The 22,437-nt window shown below is 39.9% G+C and overlaps 1 protein-coding gene across 3 annotated transcripts in view; it reads right to left on the bottom strand.

Moving 5' to 3' along the window:
* Window positions 1-22,437, bottom strand: part of card11 (caspase recruitment domain family, member 11) — a 278,081-nt gene that overhangs the window by 120,111 nt on the left and 135,533 nt on the right. For all 3 annotated transcript variants that reach the window (XM_087997712.1, XM_043711897.2, XM_043711898.2), the window contains exons 6-8: window positions 19,339-19,491; window positions 17,083-17,208; window positions 12,890-13,087 (exon numbers count right to left, since the gene is read on the bottom strand). In XM_087997712.1, coding sequence (XP_087853838.1) covers window positions 12,890-13,087; window positions 17,083-17,208; window positions 19,339-19,491 — 477 coding nt within the window. The remainder of the gene's footprint in view (window positions 1-12,889; window positions 13,088-17,082; window positions 17,209-19,338; window positions 19,492-22,437) is intronic.

Genomic DNA, 22,437 nt, shown 5'->3' with positions numbered 1-22,437 from the left:
AGTTACTTGGGATTCAAAATGGGAGAACACTGTTGGGATAACATTTGGGGAAGTGATGGCCCAGTGTATTATTTATAGACTAAAAATACCAATATGTTTCTTTTTTCTTTATGAATTATTAAGGTGCAAAGCAGCCTAAAAGCAATTAATGTTTTGACAAGCCTCCTTTGTCAATTTTTAGAGCTACGTTAGCTTCTTTCACAAGTGACTAAAAGCTTCATCGAAGTAGTCAGTTTTTGATCTTAATAGAGGCGAGAGAGGTCAAGAGGCAAAGAGGTCTATGAAGGGCTTGTCCCTTCCTCCAAGCCATTGATTTGAATTGTAAATATTTGACATCTCAGCATAGGATTCCTCTCATACTTAAATCATCACATCTTGCCAATTCCAAAATGACTCATTTACACCTACTTGCTGTTTCCTGTTAACTAACCAATCAAAGTTCATTAATATTAGTGACAGTTTTCTGGCCTTGCACCATACCAAATGTTGTAGGAGTGGATTACACATTAATAGCAGGTAGTTGATGTGGTATTTGACTGTACAAGAATACTGCCACCATTCCTCTCTCCTTGGTTGAGTCTGAGATCCTGTTTGGCTTACATTGGTAGCAGAATAACGATGAGTGTGTGTCTTAACGAGAAAATACTCTTCTTAAACTACAAGATATAGCTCTTTAAATGATAGTGCACATAAGTTACATTATCTCATTAGACATTGTTACTAAGACTATTGGATGATATAGATGACACACCATTCCCCCCAAGATCCAGAGCTATTCTTCCAATTTTACCATCCAAGATTATATCATCATCAAAGCTTATTGCTGTTTCCAATATTAATAATCTCAGAACTATTACCTTATACAACATCTCTACCAAGATTTATTCCCATTGTTAATATTTGTACATTCACGTATGTAGTTACATTTACCACTACACTATCATGCCTGAAGTCTTTGACTTTACAAATTCACGATCTATATTATGCGTAACTAGAGAGCCCTTAATCTTCTGGATTTCTCTTACTGAGTATCTCTTGCCTGTTGAAACAGATAGTTGCCCCATAACATCGTTGGTGGAACATTCCTCATGGAAGAAGGCTGATCAATGGAATCAAGTGCTTTTTTCTTTGCAGTATCCTGGATTTCTGAACCAGGTAATTTCTTTTTTTGTTGTTCTGAAGCAGCACATGTTGGTCAAGCTTCCATAAAGTTGTATGCAGCTGATCTTAATTTTGTGTAAGCAAATATCTATCTTCAATCTGTGTTGAAGAATGTAAACGCTTCCTCTGAAGTCGTTGTTTCTGTTGGGCATCTTCATCCACCTTCATTGCTTATTATACCAATACACAGAATTTTTCCCCAGCTCCAGTCATAGCACTGGAGGAATGTTGGTTACTCAGCACTGATGTTGGTAATCCTCCTTTTGGAAATGAAAAATTGAAATGTTCTTCTTGAACCTGTGTTTGTTCATTATCTACTATTGAATCCAATTTTGTTCTACAGACAGTCTTGCTCTCTGAACAACTTCAGTTAAAAATTCCTCATGTTCGTAAGTGGGTGAAACTGATCCTTCTCTTTGTCATTATTTGCTGCGTTCACAAACTTTGCTAATATCTGCAGTCTGAAGGTTTTTCAGTCAGGATATAAATGGACAACATTCCCAACACTCCAATATAGAAGAGGAAACTCAATTATCTGGCATTCGATTAACTGAATTTTGGATTATCCGAACAAGATCGCAAGGTCCCAATGTCTGTGGTCACAGATTTCGTTCCTGTTAATCATGTGAACCATCATAAACCATCAAAGGTAATTTCAGTAGATTTGTTCTTCCCTTGCAAGTTCCATGAGAAGTCTAGGAAGCCCAATGAAACCCTTTTATTACTTACCCCTTTGCAGGTTAAATGACAGCAATTTGTTCCTGGATCAATTGTTCCCTGACTGGCTTCTCTTTAAATGGACTGGACATAAATGAATGATTCTTGACCTGTTCATTGTTTCTTCGAATAAATTGAACACCTCCTGCTATCACAAGGTTGCCAAAATCTAGACATGTGTGCAGGCTCAAGAATGAGAAATATTGATTGCAAATCATGTATACATTCTCAATTCTCTTTGTGAGGCAGAGTTGTTTGTAGCATACCTGAGTTATGCCTCTGGGATCATGCAGTTTTTTAAAATCTGTAACAATAGTAATTCTATTTCTTCAGTCATACTGTTTGATCCAGTGAAACATTCCTATACTGAATCAAGCTTAGATTCAATGAGATGTCAAATGATATAAACAGGAGCCATCGAACTGGAGTTTTTTGGATCACCAATTTCCATTAGGAACGCATTAGGTGTTTTTATATGCTCATAGTTGTATCTCATTAACTGGTTTGTATGAGAAAGGGTTTGACATTTTCCTGCTCTGAAACTATGTCTTATGTCAGTGCGTCATCTGGAAGTGAGGCAGCAGGAAGTGGAGGGTGAGAGTGTGGGACAAAACATCAGTAGAGGTGGCAGATGAGAAGGATAAGAAGAGATAGTTTACCAATTTGATAGCCATACTTAAAGTTTGTTAAGAGCAGTTCTGGTACCTTCATATGGGTGAATACCTTATTTGAGGGATTTACACACTGCATTCCAGAAAGATGAGCATGGATCTGGGCAGTAACAAAGCAAATCAAAGGAAGGCATCTTGCAACTTTGAAGGGATCAAAGGTTTTATTCTGAGAGATGGATGATGGTAGCAAATTTGAAGGAAAGCACCCTAGAACCAGACCAGAAAGGACTATTACAAGGGGGCATAGCTTTAAATTAAGGGGGGGTAGGTATAGGACAGATGTTAGGGGTAGATTCTTTACTCAGCGAGTCGTGAGTTCATGGAATGCCCTGCCAGTAGCAGTGGTGGACTCTCCTTCATTATGGGCATTTAAACGTGCATTAGATAGGCATATGGAGGATAGTGGGCTAGTGTAGGTTAGGTGGGCTTGGATCGGCGCAACATCGAGGGCCAAAGGGCCTGTACTGCGCTGTATTCTTCTATGTTCTATGTTCTATTAATAATATCAGCTAAAATAGAAGCCTAGAAGAGAATGAGAATAGTCAGCAGTTTGGTAGGATTAAAGTTTACAAAGCAGGTGGTGGACCACATCCATAAACGAGTCCAAAAAGGGAGAATGATGCAAATTCAACATTTGGGCAAAGTGAATACATAGGAAGTGTCCTAAGAGAATGGAAGGAGGCAGCAGATACAACTGAATTAATGTTCTTAACCTTCATGACAAAGAAGTTAATGAGCTCTTTGCAGTTACTGTTGAGTGTGAAGGTGGAGGCAGAGAGGGTAATCTAAAAACAATTTGTGGTGGAAGAGAGAAATCAGAAATTATACAGTTGATGATAATCTGTAAACACTGGGCAGTTTTTAATGATTGACAGCATTGCCTGATAATACTTTAGCACAAGAAACAGTTGAGGTGAACAACATTGTCACATTTAAAGAGAACATCAAGAGAATTGATGTAATGTTTTTAAAGGACCTTGAAATTGTATTTGGATAATCCGAAGTTAAGATAATTGATAATCAGATAATCCAGGTTACTCTGTATTTGACATTTTCACCGTCGAAGATTGGGCCAGGTATGTGGAAAGAACGAGTTATCTTTTACGGGCAAATGACATTGGGACAGCTGAAAAGCAAAGGCTTGATTTTCCTGACAGCTTGAGGACCTGCAGCTTTTTTGGTTATTAGGAGCCTAACGTTCCCTGAGGCACCAGATACTAAAACCTTTCAAAAGTTGACAGATTTAGTTAATGAATATTACAACCCCACGCCTCCTCTAATTCTGAGACATGATCAGTTGTACCGATCAATTCAAAAATCAGGGGAATCCGTAACAGGGATTTTTGACTTGGTTAAGACAACTGGCAGATACATGTGATTTCAGGTTAACCCTGAATGAGATCTGAGAGACCATTTGGTATGTGGGATTCATGATGTAACCATGCAAAAGCACTACTAGCTGAAACCCAACTGGACTTCAAACAGGGAGAAAATGAGGATTGCAGATGCTCAAGATCAGAGTCAAAAAAGTATGGTGCTGGAAAAGCATAGCCGGTCAGGCAGCATCGGAGGAACATGAGAGTCGACATTTTGAGCATAAGCTCTTCAGACTTCAAACAAGCATTACAATTGGCTTTGTCATTAGAAAGTGTGGCAAGTGGAGCAAAAGTGATTGTCCTGAGCAAAGACTACTGCCAGATACAGACCAATCCCCACCATATTGATTAAGGGATTTCCAAAATGAAGATGTTGGCGAGAAGTTACATCTGGTGGCCAGGACTGGATGCAAACATTGCTACATTGGTGGGCCAACAAGGACAAAGGTTACTACCTCAGCTCCCCCACATTTGTGGGAATGGCTGGGTAAACCCCAGACCAGAGGTGGGGAACCTTTTCATGTTGGAAGGCCGCATTATGTTAGTTGTAATCTAATAAGGCCGCAACCAAGAAACTTCAATTATATATTCTTCAAAAATCACATTTTTTTAATTGTGGTGGTCAGTCTGTGAGGATTATTTTGTTGAATTTTCTTTTGCTCTCTGGTATTTTAAATATATTCATTTTAAGATTAAAATAAAAATAATAAAGGATGAAAATAAACATATTAATAAAAAATAAAAAATTTGTTCTGCAAAATTTGGATTCATTCAAAAGGCCACACACAATGGCCGTAAGGCTGCAGGTTCCCCATCCCTGCCCTAGACTCAGTTACACGTTGACTCTGCAGATCCTTTCCTGGGCTCACTGCTCTTGTCATTGTGAACACCCACGGAGTTCATTTGTGAAACACAAGGACGACAATAGACAATAGTGAGTATCTTTTGTAATACATGGACTCCTGAACATGTTGGTCACAAATAACAAGCAGGGAATTGAGTATTTCCTGAAGTCAAATGGTATTTGCCATATACGGACAGATCATTCAATGGGCTGGAAGAAAGAACAGTTCAAACTTTCAAGGCAGGCTTCAAAAAACAGCTTACAGCTTCACTGGATACCAAATGGTCCCGGTTCCATTTGTTTAGAAGATCACCCTTCATGCAACTACATGGATAGCTCCAGCAGAGTAGCTGATAGGGAGAAAACTCTGCACCAGTTTAGATGTGAACTTTCTGGACCAGGTGGCGAGGAGGAGAGGAGTGAAAGGGCAACAAAAAATGCCAATGCTGGACACAAGATTCCACTAAGCAAGAGAGAGCACTTACTTCAGGGGATTAGGTTTGGTGTAGGAACCATCGAAGTGGACCTACATGGGTAAGAGGCATGGTCAGTGACAGGTCAGGTCCAGTGACGTTTCAAGTTCAGATATGTGTGACAGTTCTGAACAAGCACGTAGACAATATGAAAGCTCTCAGCTTGCAAACAATGCCTGGCTCCTCAAATGCTGACACGACTGTTCTGGAATCTGGCTTCTCCCTCTCCATCAAGCATTGAAGATACATTGGAATCTGAGATGGACAAGGCAGATGTCACTGCCTTGACAACTTTGCTGTTTAAAACAGAGAATGAATTTCTTCTGAGATGCTCCGGATGCAAGAGGTGAGCTTTTGTGCATTATGTGCCACGTGTATCAGAGGCAGAGTTGGAGGAACTTGACCTGGTTTTAAAACCTGATTCCTGAAGAAGGGCTCATGCCCGAAATGTCAATTCTCCTGCTCCTTGGATGCTGCCTGACCTGCTGCGCTTTCCAGCAACACATTTTCAGCTCTGGTTTTAAAATGCCCCAGGAGAAGCTACAAACAAAAAAACAACCGTCCTATGTCCTCACACTCAGAGGTGAAAGGATGTAGTGATTGTAACGAGGTCAGTGTGCTGACCCCCTCATAGAATAAAAGTTCCCTGATTGGGACTGGTAACCCTGATTGGTCCAACTGGAGTCCTGGCTGAATGACATAAACAGGAGTGTCAGAGGCCCTGTTCACTCTGAGAATTGGCACTCCACAAGTGAATATAAGGTGACTTGGTGACGACATACGAGCCTCAGTGGAGTTATTTCATGGCCAGGTTCATTCCCCAATACAAGGTCTAGTTCAGCTACCTCCCTAGTTCAGCTACATATTATTTCAAGAAATTCTCCTGGATGCACCTAACAAATTCTGCCCCATCTGAGCCCCTGGCACTAAGGGAGTCCCAGCCAATAAAACAGCCTTGTTTTTATATCTTTCCATGATCTACTTAAATATCTGTTCCTCTATCTCCCTTTGGCTATTGGGATGTCTATAATATAACCCCATCATTGTGACTGCACCATTATTATTCCTGACTTCTACCCATATGGCTTAACAGGATGAGCACTCCAGGACCTCTTCACTTAGTGCAACTGTGACATCCTCCTTAATCAGTAATGCAACTCCTTTTCCACCTCTACCATGCCTGAAACATCTAAACCCTGGAACTTGGAGCTGCCAGATCTATTCTTCTCTAGGTCAAGTTTCTGATTAATATTAGACCTATGAATCTTTTGAATTATCTACTGAAGAGTTTGTGATATGTTCAGTCAATGAGTAACTTCAAAACTGAGTTCAAGACAGCCACGGGTTAGGTGCCGGAAGATTGGCGGTTGGCTAGTGTGATACCATTATTTAAGAAAGGCTACAAGGAAAAGCTAGGGAACTATAGACCGCTGAGCCTTACATCAGTGGTGATTAAGTTATTGGACCGAATTGTGAGGGACAGGATTTACATGCATTTGAAAAGGCAAGGACTGATGAGGGATGGTCTACATGGCTTTGTGCGTGGGGAATCGTGTCTCACTAAGTTGATTGAGTTTTTTTTTGAAGAGGTAACAAAAAAGTTTGATGAAGGCAGAGCGATACGTTGTCTATATGGACTTCAGCAAAGCATTTGACAAGTTTGGTAGACTAGCTAGTGAGGTTAGATCACATAGGGTCCGGGGGACTAACCAATTGGATGCAAAATTAATTTTAAGGTGGAGACAGAGGGTGGTGATTGACTGGAGGTCTGTGACCAACAGTATTCCATTGAGATTGGTACTGGGTCCATTTTTGTTTGTCATTTATATAAATGATTTGGATGTGAATATAGGAGGCATGATTAGAAAATTTGCAGAAGACACTAAAATTGGTGGTATAGTAGATGGTGAAGAAGATTATCTCAGACTACAGAGGCCTTGATCAGATGAGCTAATATGCCGAGGAGTGGCAGGTGGAGTTTAGTTTAGATTAGTTTGAGGTTTTGCATTTTGGTAAGGCAAACCAGGACAGGACTTACACAGTTAATGGTAGGGTCCCGGGGAGTGTTGCTAAACAAAGAGATCTGGGGATGCAGGTACATAGTTCCTTGAAAGTGGAGTCTCAGTTGGAGAGGATGGTTTGGTGCACTTGCCTTCATTGGTCAGTGCATTGAGTATCAGAGTTGGGATGCCATGTTGCGGCTTTACAGGACATTGGTGAGGCTACTTTTTGAGTACTGCATTCAATTCTGGTCGCCCTACTAAAAGAAGGATGTGTTAAACTTGAGAAGATGCAGAAAAGATTTACAAGGATGTTGCTGGGACTGGAGGGTTTAGGTTATAGGGAGAGGGTCAATAGGTTGGGGCGTTTTCCCCTGTAGCACTGGAGTGTGAGAGTTGACCTTACAGAAATTTACAAAATCATGAGGGGCATGGATAGATGAATAGTTGAGATCTTTTTGCTAGGGTAGGAGAGTCTAAACTTAGATGGCATAAGTTTAAGGTGAGACGGTGAAGATGTAAAAAGGAGTTGAGGGGTAACTTTTTCACACAAAGGGTGGTACGTGTATGGAGCAAGCTGCCACAGGAAGTGACAGAGGCTTGTACAATTACAACATTTAAAAGGCATCTGGAGGGGTATATGAATAGGAAGTCATTAGAGGGATATGGGCTAGGTGCTGGCAAATGGGGCTAGTCAGACTGGGATGTCTGGTTGGCGTAGACGAGTTGGAGCAAAGGGTCTGTTTCCATCTTCAAAAACTCTGCTAGGTTTTTGGGCATCGAATGAATCAAGGATATGGGGTTGGGATTGTGGCTGGATGATAGACAGGCTTAATTGACTTTATGGTCTATTTCTGTCAGATGGTCTGCAGCAACTTGGAAAACTTATATTAACAATATCTTTCAATCCTGTGATTTTCAATGCTTAAATGGAGCTAATTGTTTTCGCTTGCAACTGCTGTTCCAATTACTTTTCAAGTCACAGACTGAACTGAATTTAGAGTTGCTCCTTTAAAATCGTTGCAGTAAAATCCTGGAACATGCTATCCAACTGAATTGTGGGAAGACATTCACCATGTGGACTTTGGGGTCAAGTCCATGGCTCACCATCTTCTTCTCAAGAGCAATTAATAATGAATAATAAATGTCAACCCTGCCAATAATGCACATATCCCAAGACTGAAGAATATGAAAAGCACATGGCAAACAGAAAGAAATGCTGGAATGAAAGGCAATTTCTTTGCTCATCAATTTTTGTTCATGTTGTACCAATGACAGCCTTGAGCACTTCAAAGTCAGGCATGGTATGAGACATATAACAGAAAGACCCACATTAACCTGACAATGCATCTATGCAAGAAAAGAAGGTTTAAAAGTTACATGCAGCTTGATGAGCAAGACCTTTTCTGAACTCACCGAGATTAAGTTTTCATTTGTCAAAAATGGTTACTTGAACTTTAAACAGAGAAAATGATTCTTCTGAAGGCACATATAAGGTTCTGGAATCATACAGACATTCAGCCTATCATGTTTTTTGCTGGCTCTCTGGATGAACTACTCCTTAATCTCACTCCCTCATCTATTCCTGAAGCCCTGCAATTCATTTTTTTCTTTCAACATTATACAGTCCTTTTTGAAGTCCATGATTGAACCTGCTCCCACCCGAGGTACTCATGATCTAAGAGGAGGATGAACTTCATAAAAGATTGAAAAACTGTAATAAACTTTTCAGAATGAAATGCAGCAAAAAAACTGAAGAAATATTAAAGCAGAGATTAAACAATAGACAAGACAGCACTAACAAGTTTCACTTTTTAGTTTAACAACGCTACAGGTTACCACATCTCTAGCCCTTCAGTAACATATCCCCAGTCCTATGGTTTAATGCAAAATGTCTCCAGTGTTTGAAAGCTTGCTAAAATATAATTACATAGAAAATTCCATGATGTCCCAAGTACTTTAGATCCAAATAATCTGAAAAGACATGGTTGCACGGTAGGAAACACAGCAACCAATTTACATACAGCAATGAGATAAATGGCTGGACAGTTAGCTTTAAATGTAATGTGAGTTTAAAGATAAATAACAGCAAAATTCCACTCAGTTTGTCTTCAAAGTAATATAGCAGTTTTTTCAACTATTAGAGAGAGAAAGTGAGGTCTAGGTTTAGTCTCTCACCCAAAATACAAACTTCTAACGTTAAATTGTAAGAATATATAATTTACAGAAGCCTCCAAAGTGGGACTTGTTACCACAGCCTGTTGACTTACAGACAGGGGTGCTATCTATTGATCCAGGGATGACACCTAACTAAGAGATCTTCGCTGAGTGGATTAAAAGTTACACGTGGAGCTAAATAGTTTTCCTCAAACAGTGATATATTTTCTTTTACCTTCTCCTAAATATTTGAAGGTTGCAGTGTATACAGAACTGGTAAGGTAGGCTACTGCACAAAGTACGGAGGCATGAGATTGAGGGCAATTTAGCGGCTTGGATCAGATATTGGCTAGCTGAAAGAGTTGACAGAAATAGTACGAGAAGACTGGAGGATAGCAAATGTTGTCTACTTGTTCAAGAAGGGGAGTAGAAAGAACTGTGGTAATTGAGCCCTACTTCGGTTGTGGGCAAAGTGTTGGAAAAGTTTATAAGAGATAGGATTTATAATCATCTCGATAGGAATAAGATGATTCGGGATGGTCAACACGGTTTCATGAAGTGTAAGTCATGCCTCACAAACCTTATTGAGTCCTTTGAGATGGTGACCAAACAGGTGGAGAAGGATAAAGCTGTTTATGTGGTGTATATGGAGTTTGATAAGGCGTTTGGTAAGGTTACCCATTGTAGGCTTGGGATTGAGGGTGATTTCGCGGTTTGGATCAGAAATTGGCGAGCTGAAAGAAGACAGAGGGTGGTGGTTGATGGAAAATGTTTATCCTGGAGTTCAGTGACTAGTGGTGTACCGCAAGGATTCATTTTGGGGCCACTACCGTTTATCATTTTTATCCATGACCTGGATGAGTGCGTAGAAGAATGGTTAGTAAATTTGCTGACGACACTAAGGTAGGTACAGTTGTGGATAGTGCTGAAGGATTTTGTATGTTACATAGGGACATAGATAAGCTGCAGAGCTGGGCTGAGAGGTGGCAAATGGAGTTCAATGCAGAAAAGTGAGATTCACTTTGGAAGGAATAACAGGAATGCAGACTACTTGGCAAATGGTAAGATTCTTGTATGGAAATGAGCAGAGAGATCCCGGTGTCCATGTACATAGACCCCTCAAAGTTGTCACCCAGGTTGATAGGGCTGTTAAAAAGGCATACAGTATGTTAGCTTTTATTAGTAGAGGGATCGAGTTTCGGAACCATGAGGTCATGCTGCAGCTGTACGAAACTCTGGTGCAGCGGCACTTGGAGTGTTATGTGCCGTTCAAGTGACATTTTAGGAAAGATGTGGAAGCTGAGGAAAAGGTTCAGAGGAGATTTACGAGGATATGGAGGAAAGGTCTTATAAGGAAACGTTGAGGGACTTGAGGCTGTTTTTGTTAGAGAGAAGAAGGTTGAGAGGTGACTTAATTGAGACATACAAGATAGTCACAGGGTTAGATCAGGTGTACAGTGTACATAATTTTTCCTAGGATGGTGATGGATAGCACGAGAGGGCACCGCTTCAAATTGAGGGGTGATAGATAAAGGACAGATGTCAGAGGTAGTTTCTTTACTCAGACAGGAGTAGCCACATGGAATGGACTGCCTGCAACAGTTGTAGACTCGCTGACTTTATGGGCATTTAAATGTCATTGGATAGGCATATGGACAAGAATGAAATAGTTAGATTAGATGGGCTTCAGATTGGTTTCACAAGTCGGCTGAAGGCCCTGTACTGCGTTGCAATGTTCTATGTTCTAACTATATGCTATATATTATAGTACTACATTGAACTATATTGCCACGTGCAGAAAGTGTGTGGTATTCCAGAAATTGAAATATTTATTTTATTTACCATTTAGGAATCAGAAAGTGATCCTGAAATGATCACCTAAGTATAGGATTACAACTTTTTTCAATTTTACTTCAGAGAGAAAGTGAGGTCTAGGTTTAGTCTCTCACCCAAAATACAACACTTCTAACATTAAATCCTAAGAGTTAGAATATATAATTTACACAAGTTTTCGAAGTGGGACTTGTTACTACAATCTCTGACTCACAGGCAGGGGTGCTATCTATTGATCCAGGGCTGACACCTAATTAAGAGATCTTTGCTGCAAGTTCCATTCCTATATTGAAATATATATTTCTTCACTGTCACTGGGTCAAAATCCCAGACCTCCCTTCTGAACAGCATTGTGGGTATACCTACACTACACAGACTGCAACAGAAGACAGCTCACCACTATCTTTATTCTTTATTATTCATTCATTGGATATGGACATCTCTGGCTGGGCCAGCATTTACTGACTATGCCTAGTTGCCTTTGAAAAGGTGGTGATGAGATGCCTTGAACCACTGCAGTCCATGTGCTGTAGGTAAATCCAAAATGTGATTCGAGAGGGAACTCTAGGATTTTGAACATAAGCTTGAGGAAACAGAGACATATTTCCAAGTTAGGATGGTATGTGGTTTGGAGGGGAATTTGCAAGTGGTGGTGTTCCCATGTAATGGCTGCCCCTGTAATTGTGTGGTTATAGATTTGGAAAGTAGGAGAAAGTGAGGACTAAAAATGCTGGAGATCCTGATAAGGGACTTATGTCTGAAACATCGATTCTCCTGTTCCCCAAATGCTGCTGGACCTGCTGTGCTTTTCCAGCACCACACTGTGAACATGGAACTGGAAAGTGCTGTCTAAGAAGCTTTGGTGAATTTCTGCAGTGCATCTTGTATAGATAGTGCACATTGTTGCTGTTAAGTGTCAGTGGTAGAGGGACTGAATGTTTGTGGATATGTTACCAATCAAGCAGATGGTGTCAAGCTTCTTGAGTATTATTGGAATTGCGTTTACACACACATGTGGAGAATATTTCGTCACATTTCTGATTCATGCCTTGTAGTTAATGGCTAGGATTTGGGGAGTCAGGAAGGGAGTTACCTACTACAGGATTCCTAACCTCTGACCTGCTCTGGAGTCCACAGAAATTTTATGAATACATCAATGAACTATGACCCCCCCCTCCCCCACCACACACACACACAGGATAGTGATAGTGGGGAAATCCAGTGATGGTAATGTCAATGCTATTGAATGTCAAGGGACAGTGGTTAGATTCTCTCTTGCTGGACATGATCATTGTCTAGCACTTTTGTGGCAGAAATGATACTTACCGCCTGTCAGTTCAAACTGGATAGTGTCCAGGTCCTGCTGCATTTGGACATAGATTGCTTTAGTTTCTGAAGAGTATTGAATGGAGCTGAACATTGTGCAATCCTCAACAAACATCCCCACTTCTGACATTATGATAGAGAGAAGGTCATTGATAAGGCAGCTGAAGATGGTTGGACTATCTTGTCAGGACAGTGACATATGAACAATAAATGGTTACCTTGCCAGCAAAATACATATGAATTTCTATATTATTGCATATAGGTATGCAATGGGATGGGAGAGGAAGAATTAATGGAAAAAAATAAAGAACACGATGATTAAAAACCTCACCTGGTCTGCAGACATGGTGTCCTTGGACATACGCCTAAGTTTTGATTCCAAGGCCACAATTTTCCCTTCTTTCCGGACAATCTGAATTTGGAGCTCATCATTTTTCTCCTCTAGTTCCCGGATCTGTTTGCGATATTTATCTTTGTCAATTAGACATTGTGAAAACTGTGTCTGGGCTTCATCTCGGGATCGGAATGCCTGGAAGAAATGGAAGATTAGAAAGTGTAAAATACATATACACACGCACTGCATGCCACAATGCATTTACTGGCTTTTGACGCTAATAAGAGCTTTCAGGCAAAGTAATAAAAGGCTCTTTATGAAAGAGCTGTGATACGTGAAAAGGAATGTAGGTTTAATCTGTTAGAAATTATTATCTTCAAACCTGTAGCGCATGTGTGAATGAGGAAGGTTACAGTATAATGAGGAGCAGACAGAATATTTTAAAATACCTTGGCTATAAAAGTTAGCCATTAGATTGTAATAAAATGTAATAGATTTTTGAGTCACAAGACTTTTTTATTACATTTTTCTCTCCTCTACATTTTCCTTTTTCTATTAAACAGGCCCCTTCATTATATTCAAATAGCTATTCTTTACTGGGTCTGGACAGTAGACATTGCACCCCAGTTTGTTCCTATCCTTCCTTTAAAACGGTGGTCAGAGGACAAAATATTCCTGACTCATGAACGTTGACACAAATGGCAATGCCCTCATTCACCGAAATTGAATTAACTTAGTAGGCAGTTGGTTTGAATGTAGAATTATAGTTTAATGGCTTTCTGGGACAATTAAAACTTTCAAAACTAATGGATTTTTGTTAGTTAAGGTATCAATAAATATGGAGTATCAATAAATATAAAGACCAATCATAAACAACTGATTGGCAGAGAAGGCTCCAGGGGCTGAATGAACAACTCCTGACATGTTTCTATGCTATCAAGTGCATCTACCCATTTACATATTAGTGTTTAAAGGTAGAGAGCTTTGAATTCTGTCAATAAAAAGTGCACATTTATTTAAATTGTCATGGGGAAAAATTATGCCTACAACCCTTTTAGGTGATGACTTCATATTGATTATACATTAGCTCATGTAGAAGTTCACTAAAGGTTATTCAGAACTAGCTCCATTAACTTCCCTGGCATTTTGCCTTCAGTCAGCATTAACTTCCACTACCTCAGTGGCCTCAGGTCAGTAACCAAACTTGTCTGAAGCAGCAAGTCTGAGTAAATCAATACAGCTACTTGGGGAAGCATTCAGGTTACAGTTATAAGTTATGTCATTGAAGCATTTTGTTGGGCACGAGAAGGCTCATAATGACAGATTCCTTTAGGGATGAAACTACTGTTAGTGCAATTAAAGCAAATTCCAGCTGTCAGATGAGTTTGCTTGAGTGTCTTCATTTAATTAAGCCACATTGATCCAGCTCTCAGCTCCTGTTGTACCACAAATTTCCTATACAACAATGCTGCCGACACTCATCAATGGCATTGTGGAAATTCAAGTTTTTTTAAAATAAAAGACAAGAAAGCCAGGAGAGAAAGACAAGCCAGAGAATGCAGACCGCCTTTAATCTTTCTCAGCTGCACCAATCATTAATCACACAAAAAAGGTACGCACTACCTTTAATGAGCTTTGCATGCAAATATCTAATTGCTACACAGGCGATTTACTGCTGGTGGTTAATAGATAGAAACAAAAACAAAAGTCACAGCGATTTGGTGAGGGTAAAAACAACTGTCAGGTATGTGTCAGAACACTTCAGGATGTAAGAATAAGACACACAAAAAGCAGACAATTACAGACATACTGGTGAGGTCTCACATTTTCTCTCGACAAAAGGAGGGGATGGAACAGAATTCATCTTTCTTGGAGGAACCAAAATGGTGGTAGTAGACTGAACCTGAGACTTTTACACATCACCTCATTTCTATTGATCCACCACCACTGGTTTTTCACTGTCTGATTTCTAGAAGATCCCAAAATGTCTTACATTGTTCAATGCATTTTTATCTTTTTACAGACACTGGCCACGTTCAACAGAAGACAAAGTGCAGACAGAAGGTGTCAGCAAGCCAAACCTGCTGCCTTTCCAGGACATTGAGATCTTGGCTGGCATTCTGAAACTACATAAACATATTGTAAAATGTGGAAGGTGTTATACTTTTGGCTTATATAATCATTTCAAAGGTTTTCCAGTTATCAAATTTGTTGGAAACCACTTTGGGACATCATGAGGGTAGTGAAAGGAGCATTTCACATTTTTTCTAAATTCTTCTTGACATTCTGCTCAGGTGGCCACTCACATGAATGGACCATCAGTACTTTATGAACAGAAATATGTTATTATTTGTCAGTATCGAGGCAAACAATCACAAAACCAGGATTAGAACAGAGAGAATGCACTGTACATTATGCACCAATTTAGCCAAGTGTTGCTTCCATTGCAACAGTAACTACTCTTCAGAAAGCACTTTGAAACATCTAATGGCTGTGAAAATGTACAAATTTGGAAACATGGAAGTAAACAGAAGTAAGCCATTCGACCCATCGATCTTGTTTTGCTACTCATTATGGTTATGGATTCTTTTCAAATTCAATACCCTAAACCCACTTTCCTCCATTTCCATTTAGCCACAAGAGCAATGTCTACTTCCTCTTGAGAATGTGTTTCTATGGTAATGAATTCCATAGCTCACCACTCTCTTGGTGAAGAGATGTCTTCCCATCGCAGTACTAAAAGGTTTACCCTTTAACCTTAAGCCATAGCCCAATAATTCTGGACCTAACCCATCATCGATAAATCCTTCCTGCATCTAATCTGTCTAGTCCCATTAGAATTTTATCGGTTTCTAGAAGATTCCCCAAGCCCATCAATCTTCTATTTAGACCTATATAAATAAAACCGTAAAACCCATATTAATGTAGATCTCTCTCGCTTTTGTTTCACTTGTCACCATATGATTCTTCTTGAATTTGGTAGGGGTCAAGTATGACTCATTTGGTAATGCTTGACACACTTTATGGTTTTCTACATGTTAGCCTGTGCAACAAATTCTATGCAGACCAGATTCTCGCTGAGATAGATATCTTGAAGTTTATTAATGACACTCAGTATTTACATGGCTACAATTTTACAAACTTGCACATACTTTCTGGCTTGTGTGCTTACTGATGTTAGTTACACATAGCTGACTGAAGACATTGTTGAGAGAGAGAGAGAGAGACAGAGACAGAGACAGAGACAGACAGACAGACATTGTGAGACACAGAGAGAGAGACAGAGAGAAAGAAAGAAACAGCACGAGAGAGAAAGAAAGAGACAGCAAGGGAGAGAGACAGAGACAGGCAGAGATATGCACAGAGAGACATAAGATGAAGTGGGTATCTTTATGCTGGAATGTTCAATGTTGCAGTGTCAGGTAACTTGTCTTAAAAGGTACAGTGGTTGTGTAGTCTGGAACCTATGCCTAATATTTCTGTATTCTTGCCTTTAAGTCAAAGGATCATAGGTTCATAGTCAACTCCAAGAACTTGAGCACAAATTATACTCTGATACTCCAAATCAGCACTGTTGAAGGTACCATATTTCAGATGTGACATTAAGCCAAGGTTTGGTTCAAAATAGATGGAAAAGATTCTGGCACTATTTTGAATAAGAGTTGAGGATTTATCCTAACAATATTTCACATCAATAAAACATATTATCTGGTTATTATGTCAGCATTGTTTGTGGAGGCTTGCTGTGTGTAAATTGATTGCCACATTTCCTGCATTACCTTAGTGACCACATTTCAAAAATATACACTTTATTGGCTATGAAGCACTTTGGGATGTACTGAAATGTTGAAAATTGCTATGTCTTCATTGACGATATAGTGTTTAGACCAAAATACAATCTACAATCAGTCACTTTACTTCTCATGGCAAACATTAATTAACAGCATTCTGCCAAAAGCTGTTAGAATACAATTCACTATTTTCTTCAGCATTTTGATTCAATAAAAAGGCTTCCTTCAGCTGCCTCTCAAAATACATTAAACTTTGAAAAATTAATGTTTACTCATACACTTCTACAACCAATTTGTGCTCAAAGTCAAAAACAATTTATATTGAAGGAACAGATCCAATCCACATTGGGTGCACTTCATATCCTTTTAAAAGAAAATGAATTGAACTGTTACTCAAACCTGATCTCGTTCTTTTTCCACTTCCTCCAGCTGAAACATGATAGTGTTCATCCGATGCTTATACATTTCACAATCTTTAACCAGTGTTGAACATTTCAACTCCAAATCCTCTTTCTCCTCCAGATACTGAAACAATGCACAAGTCACAACCAGTGATAATTCAATGTTTAGCAGTCAAGACACTTAGATTCAGAATTATAACTTGCAAACATTAATTATTTGACATTATAGTGAGTTTCAGTCAAACAGAGTAATTGACATAATCAGGTGAATTCCAATAGCTGTGGAAGAAAATTGCTAAGAATGAAAGCTCTGAAGAGAACAATGCAGTTTCTTCAAAGGATGGCTGGAATTAGTGGAGGTGTTCTCCTGATAATAGCAACATGCAATGTTACTAGTTACTAAATGCACATTTCAAGGAGTCTAAACAGCACTGAACTTGCAGTGGAGCTGTTCACAGTGTTAGCACCAGTTTTATCACCGCCAGTCTTACAATAACATCTTACAGTCTGAGTCAGCTGTCGTCATCACACTTCTGTGCTGTAGTGAGACCTGAACTGTGCAGTGACATGTAATAGCACTGGAAAAATTCCATTAGCTGAATCCTCCACTTTCAGTGAAGGGTATAAAACTAATGTCCTTCTTGAAGCTCTTCATTTCTACTCACTTGTGAGATATGGACATGGCTGGCTGGCCAGCATTTATTGCCCTACCCTAGTTGCCAAGAAAACGGTGGTGAGCTGTCTTCTTGAACCACTGTAATCAACATGCTGTAGATTTGACATATAATACCCTTGGAGTGGGGGGGGGAAGAGGAGGAGGGGGTGGTGGTAGTGGGTGGAATTCCAGGATTTTGACCCCGAGACAGTGAAAAAATGGCAATATATGTTTCCAAGTCAGGATGAGAAGTGGCTTGATGGGGAACTTGCAGCTGGTGATATGTACTGTCCTTCACCTTCCTCACGGAAGTAGCCGCGGTTTTGGAAAGATGCTGTCTAAGGATCTTTGGTGAATTTCTGCAGCACATCGTATAGATAGGACATACTGCTGCTTCTGAGCATTGGTGGTGGAGGGAATGGATATTTGTGGATATAGTGCTAATCAATCAATCAATCCTGGATGGTGTCAAGTTTTTTGTCTTATTAGAATTGCACTCATCCAGGTAAGTGGAGAGTGTTCCATTACACTCTGACTTGTAGATGATGGACAGGCTTTGGGAAAAAGGAGATGAGTTACCTGCCAGTAACCTGCCAGATTAACTGCCTCAGTCCAGCTTTTGTGGCTGTTGAGTTTTGGCCCAAGAGTAGTCCAGTTGAGTTTCTGGTCAATGGTAATCCTTAGTTATGAGTAGTAGGGAATTCAGTGATGATAATATCATTAAATGTCAAGGGACATTGGTTAGATTGTTTGTTATTGGTGATGGTCATAGCCTGGCATTTGTGCTGCTAATGTTACTTGCCATCTGCCAGCCCAAATCTGGATGTTGTCCAGATCCTGTTGCATCTGAACATGGACTGCTTCTAAAACTGAGGAATCGCGAATAGTGCTGAACATTGTGCAATCATCAGCGAAAATCTCCACTTCTGAGTTTATAATGGAGGGTTGGGCATTGATGAAGAAGCTAGTTGAGCCTAGGACACTATCCTGAAAAATTCCTACAGTGATGCCCTGCAGCTGAGATGGCTGACCTCTGACAACCACAACAATCTTCCTATGTGTCAGGTATGAGTCAAAACATCAGAGAGTTTTCTGCCTGACACCACAAGATTCCAGTTTTGCCGGGCTCCTTGATGCCACAGTCAGTTGAATATGGTTTTGTTGTCAATGGCTGTCACTCACACCTCACCTCTGGAGTCTTTTATCTGCAAGTATTCAGGCACGACTCCTGCAAAATCACCTTTAATGGACTGGACCCTCTCTGATTGGCTGAAATGAATCTCCCCCACCAACTCAACTCCTTAATGCCCAAGGTTGCAGTAGAGAACAAAAACACTCAAACTTTAATAACTGGGAGGAGTTCGCCATCAATTGTTCAAACAACAAACTGACTGCTTTCGGTCACAACATTTTAATGGGGAGTCAGAGCAACAGCAGAGAAAGAAAGAGAAGGAAATAATCCTGGGACCAAAAATCTGTGCATCAAGAATTGACCTGTTCAATCACATGAAAATCTATGAGCAAATTTCATGACTCTGGGAAGACGTAATCCTCAGCTGTGTCAGTGCTTTATATCCAACTCTCTTCCAGAACACTTACCTTATCTCTAAGCTCTTCTGCTTGTCTGTTCTCCTCCTGCAAGTTGAAAATTTTGTTGACAAGGTCTTGCCTGTCTTCCAGAGCCTCCTGCCGATCGTGCTCCAAAATGTCAAGGATTGCTTTTTCAGAATCTGGTAAACTCCGCTTCCCAGCCTTAATAAAGGAGAGGCAGAATTAACAAAACTGCATGTAATGGCTACCCTGATCAAATTGGTATATCATGCAAAATCATGACAGATCCCAAGGTCGTTACTCTTGGACCTGAAAACCACTCAGTCTACCTCAGATTAAGGGTAAGATATTTCAAAAACATCATGAATCTTTAAAGCTAACTATTTCACACTGCTGCTCTGCAGTAACAAGACTAGTGGTGTTGGCCACCAACTGGATGCTGCTGTCAAGCCAAAGCAATGTTCTGCCTATCACACAGATGTGTAATGTGTAATATGGTATATTCAGCACAGGTGTGATGTGGGTGAATAGGCCATAGGTCCCATGACTGGTGGATCGTACCAAACAGCATATCCCTTTAGCTGGTGGCAACAAAGTACCAACTTTACTCAACCAGTTCGAGTTGCAAAATTTGCAACAGTGTCCAACATTAACGGTAATTCTGCAAATGGAAAACATTTGCTGGATGATCTGGAATATGCACAGAATTATACTGACAACCAATTCAGAATTGTCAGTCAAGATCTCAGCTTGGTCCATCCTGGAAGCTATATACATCAAGACACAGAGCCCCTTGCAGACAATAAAAAAATGTAACAAAAAAAACTGAAGAACTGTGGATGCTGGAAATCAGGAACAAAGTCAGAAATTGTTGGCAAATCTCAGCAGATTGATCAGCATCTGTGGAGAGAAAGCAGATGTTTTGGGTTTTTGAAGACCCTTCTTTAGAAACACGCACATGTTCTACTGCCATTTTCTGCTTCATCTCTCAGGGAAAGGCCCTGACCAGTCAATCTGCCTGCTTTAAAATTCAGACAAAGCATGGCTGTTAACTGTCAATCATTATTACTTGGTAAATTCTCCATGATAACATCTCTATCAATAAGAATGTACTTTCCAACTAACCAGCTTTGTCCCTTCAGGCTGTATGTTATTCTTCCCCTTGAACTGGTACTCATGCAAATTGTCCTCAACAGTGTAAGACAAAATTGTATATTTTGTCAGCAATAAAGGTTCTGTTTGACCAAATTATGAATTATGACATTTATGAGGTGGGCATTTCCAAGGCACTGTTATATCTGAGTCTCATTGCCAATTGCTATGTGAAGGTAAAGTCACCATAGCCCTCATGGACCACAAGATGGCTCACCCATTAGAAACAGATTAGAAAGTGTTGGCTTAACCGGAGGGTCACCATGCCTCATGCAAGGGGATAGGTTGAGAAGGACAGTTCTTCATGGTATCCTCAGCAGTGGTTTGAACCCATGCTGTTGATTTAACTCTTCATCACAACCGAGCCATCCAGCCAACTGAGCTAACTGACCCCTATTTCTATAATGTTAGTTATTCAATTTTGCCTAAAAACAAGGTAGGGCTTGTTATAAGGTTTCCAGTAGGTCGCTCAATACAGTTCAAGGTTCACTGAAGAATAATTCTGGGTTACAGTCATTTGGACAGTTGAGACAGAGACAGAAACAAGCTCCATGCAGGAAACAATAGTTCAGCTGGACCGTCAAAATGTTAACTCCACTGGACGGAGTCTGCGTAGTTAGGGACTCAGTAATCAGTCAATCGATTTGTGCTTTTAAACTCAGGCAGACGTTCAAGGAGTTAAGGTCAGATCTGCAAAAAGGTCCTGGGAGCTATGGGGGCTTGGAAAAAGTAGTACGCCACTAACAGTGAGTGTTGGGTTGAAAGTCCACAAATACTAATTACTTAGCGCAACTGAGCCTGATTAGAGCTCAGGAAATCATCCCGAGGCAGTGTTGGCTTGAAGAAGCTCACTGTTTGTGAAAAAGCTGAAGTTGTGTCTGTGATGAAGTGTTGGAACACAGTTTCTAAGAGTCCAGAGGAACGTCAATCCAGGGAATGAAGGTGAACCATGAGAGCATTAGCAGCTTGTCTGATTTTATATCATGCTATATTTGGGATATTAGAATTTACATCATATCTGTCATGGTCCAGTCTTAAGTTTTTCTGTCAATAATCTTTGCTTCCAGGTTTTACTGGAGTAAACTAGTTTTTGCTTTGTTTGCTGACTGAACTAACTTAGCTGAACTGTTTCTGGTATAAATCCAGACATAATCTAAAAGCTATCCAAATGGCCATACCACCACTCCACTTAAAACTGAAAAATTGCGATGCCCATGTGGGAATGGGACTCAATGGAAATTGGTGCACCATGCCAATTTTGGTTGTTGCAAAATGCATATTTCATCACAATTCCTTTCTGAGAACATCAATTTGTCTGATGGCATCCGCATTAGTTGCCTAATGTTCTGAGTCATGTTCAAAACCTCCTTAACTTGATATGTGAATATAATTGGGGAAAAAGGGATTGGTTATAACTTTCACTGATATTGTAAAGTGTGTGATATTGGATTAATAACAAAAGTTCTATCAACTTCTAAAAAAATAAGGAGAGGGGCATTACAGGTGGTTGATATAGATGCTGCCCACTTTATGCAATAGCCAGAATTTACAATTACCTCAAAAGCAGATTATTCCCTGGATGGAGAAAAATTGGAGTCACTGTCGCTCACAGCGCATTGCCAAACAATACCACATGATAATGAATCTCTTCAATTTTCTTATGCAATTTTGACCGAGTATTTTAACTATAATACAAGAAATCATATAAGCAGGTACTCTTCTTTATTTCTTTCATATTTCCATTGTCTTGTCAGTGACAGATTGTTGGCATTAGCTCCAGTAATCCTCCAAGTATTAAATTAATCCTTATTGCAAAATAGTACTGGCACTGCACTAACATTAGCCTGTTCAGTTATTACAGACATTACTGGCCTTAAGATGATCATAGTAGGTCAACCATAGAAGATGGCAGCATTAGGACCCTCTAGACCAGTTTAAGACAAGAAAATGCATCCTGCAGCAGTTTACATTGTTCCCTATGTACAGAATAGTGAA

The sequence above is a fragment of the Chiloscyllium plagiosum genome, unplaced genomic scaffold (assembly GCF_037043375.1).
Source record: "Chiloscyllium plagiosum isolate Xiang-an unplaced genomic scaffold, Cpla_swu_hap1 HiC_scaffold_20, whole genome shotgun sequence".
In the NCBI taxonomy this organism is placed as follows: Eukaryota; Metazoa; Chordata; class Chondrichthyes; order Orectolobiformes; family Hemiscylliidae; genus Chiloscyllium; species Chiloscyllium plagiosum.
This window is presented reverse-complemented; position numbering and strand designations above follow the sequence as displayed.